A 6,100-nucleotide genomic window follows, 5' to 3' on the forward strand; every position below is an offset into this window, starting at 1 on the left:
CTTTCCAGCCTGATCACACGTCTTTCTGAACTACTCTTTATTTTGAAGATGAGAGATACTGGGTATATTTTCACCAAAGCAGAGGAGGCTAACAGGAGATTTTAAAATTATAAAGGTTTTAAAAATGTGAATAAGGAAAGATGATTTCCTCTGATTGGAGAATCAGTGAGAGATTGAAGGCAGAGGTTAGGAGAAATTGCTTTACACGTTTGTTGGAGCATGGAATGCTTTCCTGCAGAGTGGTTGAGGCAGAGATTACGGCACCCTTTAAGGGAAAGTTGGATAACATTTGAAGCAAAGATAAAGACACACCTATGTCAATAGAGCAAGGCAATCAAATTAGTTTTTGATTACACTAGCAAAGAGACATGATGTGGCAAAAGGCCTCCTTCTGTGTTGTAGACTTTTATAGTTCTATAAATATTAAGAAGGGATGTCAAGAGAAATTTAGTCACCCAGAAGATTACAGAGCCGTGGCAAAGACAGACTGACTTTTATATAGGACCTTCATGTCCTCATGATGTCCCAAAGTGCTGCACAGTCAATGAATTATCACTGAAATGTAATTGCTGTTATTTTGCAGGCAAACACAACAGGCAATTTATCCACAGGAAGGTCCCACACACAGCACTGAAATGAATGATCAGTTAATCTGTTCTGGTGGTGTGGGTTGAGGGATGAATGTTGGCCAGGACACCGGGAAAGCTTCCTAACCTTCTTCGAAAAAATACAATGGGACCTTTGTCGTCCAGCTGAACAGGCAGAGGGTCGTGGTTACAGTCTAATGCAAAAGATGGCACCAGCAATATTTCAACAATTGCTCAATACTGCAATCAAGTACCAGCCTAGATTCTCTGCTCATGTCCTGTAGCATCCTTGAACCAACAACATTCTGACTCAAAACCAAAAGCTGACAATAACTTAGCAGCAAAGTTCACTAAAGCACATAGTACAAGTGAGCTCAAAAGACAAATGGACTTTGAGGGAAAGAGCGGTTCATTTTCACTTTCGCTGGAGAGAGAAAGCCGACAGTAGTGGATTGGCCACCCATTACACACCCTGATTTTTCTTTCCATTGACTTCAGTTTTACATACCAACAAGTGGGAATTATCTCCGGTATTTGAAGGATGTTTGAGAAGAAGATGTTAAGTTGGGATGTTGCCTGCAAAAGGGACAATTATATTTGGCCCAAAAGATCTTTTCCTTGTCCAAGAATTCTTATCTATGTTTTACAGCTTTCAGACTTTAGAAAGCTTAGTGGCAGTTGTGCATTTTATGCAAATTCTATAAAGCAAAACTATAGTGGTTAGAGTGTTCTCTGACAAACTACAAGGGGCTTCAATGGAACTATAAAATGAAGAGCAATTCCACTGATTTAATATCTTACCTCCTTCTCCGTAAGTCGTACATCGAGGGGATAAACAAGCTGAGGGCCAAAAAAACAAATACAAACAGCTCAACTGAAGAATTTTTTCATAAAACAGGAGAAATTCTACACGTGTCTATTCTATCCTTAAAATAATTAATTTTAAAACTTTACATTTATATCTATGCCATGTGCTTTCCCATGGCATTGCTCATGGTGAGTTGGCAGATACACTGCATCATCCTATATAACATAAGTTATTTTATCCTATATAACATACAATATATTATCATGTCTACTCAATATGATGATTCAATAAGTCGATTCTGTTTTTATTAAGGGTAATGTGGGAGTGTTAATGATGTTTTCATGCTCGAGGGGAAGGGGTCACAAGAGGTGGAGAGATGAGGATGAAGAACTTAATATTTCTCGCTACAAAGTAGTCAGGAAAGATAAGAAAGAGAAAAAAAGGAGATGGTGGCAATATTGGTCAAAGATACTGATCCAGCACTGGAAAGGGATGATGTACTTGAGGGTTCAAGGACAGAAACTATTTCGGTTTGAATTAAGGAACAATAGATGATCTACTGGCTGCTGGGTGCATACTATAGGCCACCAAATACTAGGAAGGCAAATTTCAGAAAGATGCATGAACTAAAGAGTAGTGATAAAAGGGGACTTTATTTGAATATAGATTGGGAAAATAACAGTGTAAAGGGCAATGAGGGGGAGGAATCCCTGAAATGTGAACAAGGAAACTTTCTTGAATGAGCAGTGCTGGATCTGGCTCTGGGGAATGAAGTGGGGCAAGTGGAGCATGTTTCAGTGAGGGAGCATTTGGGAAACAGTGGTCATGATACTCGGAGGTTTAGAATCATTATGGAAAAGTACAAAGAACAATCAAATGTGAACATACTCACGTAAATAATTTCACTCCCCTGCTTTTTTCCCCATAGCCCCGCAAAAAGTTTTACTTTACAAGTATTTAGCCAATTCCCTTTTGAAAGTTACTATTGAATCTGTTTCCACCACCCTTTCAGGGAGTGCATTCCAGATCATAACTCGCCGCGTAAAACATTTCACGTCATCTCCCCTCTGGTACTTTTGTCAATTATCTTAAATCTGCGTCCTCTGATTACTGCCCTCCTGCCAGTGGAAACAGTTTCTCCTTATATACTCCATCAAAACCTCTCAAGATTTTGAACACCTCTACTAAGTCTTCCCTTGACTTTCTCTGCTCTTAAGAGAACAATCCAAGTTTCTCCATCCCTGGTACCAGTATACCCAAGTCTAGAACATTAAAATATATCAAGAAGAGCTGTGGTCCTAATACTGAACCCTTGGGAACACCACTGTATACTTCCCTCCAGTCCGAAAACAACCAATCACCGCTCTCTATTCCTTAGCCAATTTTGTATTCCCACTACCACTGCCCTTTTAATCCCATGTGCTTCAATTTTGCGAACAAGTCTACTATGTGATACTTTTACTTTTTGAAAGTTCATATACACAACATCAACTGCAATAACCTCGTCAACCTTCTCCGTTACTTCAAATATATCAGAATTGAGCAACCCAATCCCATTCCAAACTGCCGTAATATTTACAGTGGCAAAAGTCACACCATCAATGACATATCAACAGGGAGAGTCCAGCGCTGACGTATACTGATCGCGGCTTCAGCCTTCCTTTTCCACCCTTCTGATCTCAGCCTGACTGCCAGGGACCGTTCCCATGCCAGGCAATGACCATCTGCAACAAAGGAGAGCCTAACCACCTCCCCTGACATTAACAGCATTACCATTGTCGAAATCTCCACCATCAACATCCTGGGGTCACCATTGACCAGAAACTTAACTGGACCAGACACACAAATACTGTGGGTAAAAGAGCAGATCACAGGTTGGGTATTCTGTGGCAAGTGACCCATCTCCTGTCTCCCAAAAAGCCTTTCCACTACTTACAAGGCACAAGTCAGGAATGTAATTGAATACTCTCTGCACTTGCCTGGATGAGTGCAGCTCCAACAACACTCAAGAAGCTCGACACCATTCAGAACAAAGCAGCCAGCTTGATCAGCACCCAATCCATCACTTTAAACATTCTTCCTTCACCACCCTACAGCGTGGTTGCAGTGTGTACCACCTACAAGACGCACTGCAGCAACTCGCTAAGGCTTCTTTGACAGCACATCCCAAACCCAAAACCTCTACCACCTAGAAGGCAAGAGCAGCAGGTGCATGGGAACAACACCTGAAGGTTCCCCCCACCCACCCCACAAGTCACACACCATCGTGACTTGGAAATATATCGCCGTTCCTTCATCATCGCTAGGTCAAAATCCTGGAACTCCCTACCCAACAGCACTGTGGGCCTGTGAGAGTACCTTCACCACACCACACAAACTGCAGTAATCCAAGGAGGCAACTCACCACCATCCTCTCAAGGGCAATTAGGGGTGGGCAATAAATACTGGCCTTGTCAGCAATGCCCACATCCTGTGAATGAATTTTTTTTAAAAGATACTTGAATTTTTATGAGCTTCCTACGAGATACTTCAAAGAATCTGAAAACCCATAAACATCCATTAAATTTAACAAACACAACTTATCTTTAACAAATCTGTGCTGGTGAGCCTTGATTTACTTATGCATTTCTAAATGCTTACTAATTATATAAGAATTTGTCTACAACTGGTCTATAGTTTCTTAATTTATCCTTCTCATCATTCTTGAACTGGACCACCCTGGTGGGGTGGAGAGCTGGCAAAGAAGACTTGGCGAACAAGGCCAGGTTTTGAATAAGAATGGCAGGCGGGAGGCAAGTGGATGGGAAACCAATAAAGGAGGAGATGGTCACGTTCGAAAGTGGGGGCATCAAAGTGGGAGTGGGAAATTGGGAAATCAGGAAAAAAGGCAGTGGCCAAAAGTTTAAAAAAAAATTGAAGGCCAGTTAAGAGCAGAAATTGCTGAAGGAAGAAATGAATGGTGGGCAAACTTGGGTGACGAGTGCTACCAGTGGTGGGATGTCTGTAACTAGAGCATGCCAGATAGATGGGCTTTTCCCATTACATAAAGTGTTGGCATACCTTTTCCTCTTTATATACAAGAACTGGCATTTGTATAGCGTTTTCAACATACAAAAACATCCCAAGGCCCTTCACAGAAATGAAGGCAAACAAAAATCAGCACTGAGCCAAAGAAGGAGATATTAGAAGAGGTGACTAAAAGCTTGGTCAGAGGTGGATTTTAATGAGGGTCTTAAAAGGAAGAAATAGGTGGAAGCGGAGACTTGCAGGGATGGAATTCCACAGCGTAAGTCCTAGATAGCGATGGTTGGGTGAAAACATATTTTGGGATGCACAAGAGGCCAGAGTTCGAAGAACAGAGAGTTCTCAGAAGGTTGTAGGGGTGGAAAAGATTCGTGTTAGGCAGGGGCAAGGCCCTGAATGGATTTGAACACAAGGATGAGAATGTGAAACCCAAGGCCTTATGGGACCAGGAGCCAATGTAAGTCAGTAAGCACAGGGATGATGGGTGAGTGAGACTTGGTGGGGGGTACAATGCAGATAGGAGTTTTGGTTGTTGAAGTTTTGGGAGGCTGGAAGAATAGCCAAGTCTGGAGGTGACAAAGGCATGGATAAGGGTTTCAGCAGCAGACAGGCTCAGGCGGAGTGGAGATGGGCAATGTTATAGGCATGACAGAAGCCAATCTTTGTGGTAGAGAGGGATATGCAGTCAGAAAATCAGCTCAGGGTCAAATAAAACGTTTATATTGCAAACAGTCTGGTTGAATCTCAGACAGTGGCCGGGGATGGAGATGGCGAGGGCAAGAGTCGGAGTTTGTGGCAGGGCCAATATTTGGTTAGAGGAATAGGTGTTTGATAAAGTGCCTCTTACAAATGTTAAACTGAGAAAGTTGTGACTCAGCCAGGACTAGATGCTGGACAAGTAGTCTGAAATCACGGGGGCAGTTGAGGGGTCAAGAGAGGTGGTAGTGAGGTTGAGCTGAGTGTCATCGCACTCCCGCCTTCTGATCATGTCACCGAGGGGGCAGCAGGTAGAGGAGGAAGGGGTCAAACATGAGCAGCACCAGTGCAAATATCCTATAATATATTGAATGTATACATTGTATAGTACACCTTGTATATAATATATTGTATATTTTACCCAACATTTCACCGCCCTCCTCGGGCTCCAGCTCTCACCGCCTGTGGCCGGCCCTCCCAGCCCGAGCTCCGGGCGCGGCCTACCCTCACCTCGATCGCTTGTCCCAGCTCCAAGTCGAATGTGACCACACAGACGCACTCGAGCCAAGCGGAGAACCGGTCCCAGGGAAGCGCGGGGCCTGAGGCCGGGTAATGTTTCGCCCTCCCAGCCCGGCTCCCCGTCTCCAACAGCTCCATGACAACGGCGCCGCGCTCGGACACTCACGGATGCGCAAAAGACGTTGGCCTGCGCATGCGCACGTATTCAGAGGGGGCAGCCGGTTAGTGTATGCGCACATGCTCAGACGTCCAGTGGTTGGCGCATGCGCACACACTGTCGGACTGAGCAATCGCGGGGCAGTCGAAGTGTGTCGCAGGGAGATAGGTGTTAAACGGTGCAATACGTCCCTGAGCATCTTTCGACATACCCCCTGTGTACTGTCCACAGGGAGGCAACATCAGTACTGCAATCCTGTTTATTCAGGGTAGATGCTGAGAGGCTGGTTGGAGAGTCAAAAACTAGGGG

At 44.0% G+C, this 6,100-nt stretch overlaps 1 protein-coding gene across 9 annotated transcripts in view; it reads right to left on the minus strand.

Annotated features, from left to right (window-relative positions):
• dennd6b (DENN/MADD domain containing 6B) overlaps nucleotides 1-5,795 on the minus strand; it is a 170,043-nt gene extending 164,248 nt beyond the window's left edge. For 6 of the 9 annotated variants that reach the window (XM_070897305.1, XM_070897303.1, XM_070897304.1 and 3 more), the window contains exons 1-2: nucleotides 5,575-5,795; nucleotides 1,389-1,427 (exon numbers count right to left, since the gene is read on the minus strand). In XM_070897305.1, coding sequence (XP_070753406.1) covers nucleotides 1,389-1,427; nucleotides 5,575-5,772 — 237 coding nt within the window. In that variant the 5' untranslated portion in view covers nucleotides 5,773-5,795. The other 3 variants (XM_070897302.1, XM_070897301.1, XM_070897307.1) reach the window with 2 other exon arrangements.
• Nucleotides 5,796-6,100: the final 305 nt, after the last annotated feature.

This window comes from Pristiophorus japonicus, chromosome 13 (assembly GCF_044704955.1).
Source record: "Pristiophorus japonicus isolate sPriJap1 chromosome 13, sPriJap1.hap1, whole genome shotgun sequence".
Classification (NCBI taxonomy): domain Eukaryota; kingdom Metazoa; phylum Chordata; class Chondrichthyes; family Pristiophoridae; genus Pristiophorus; species Pristiophorus japonicus.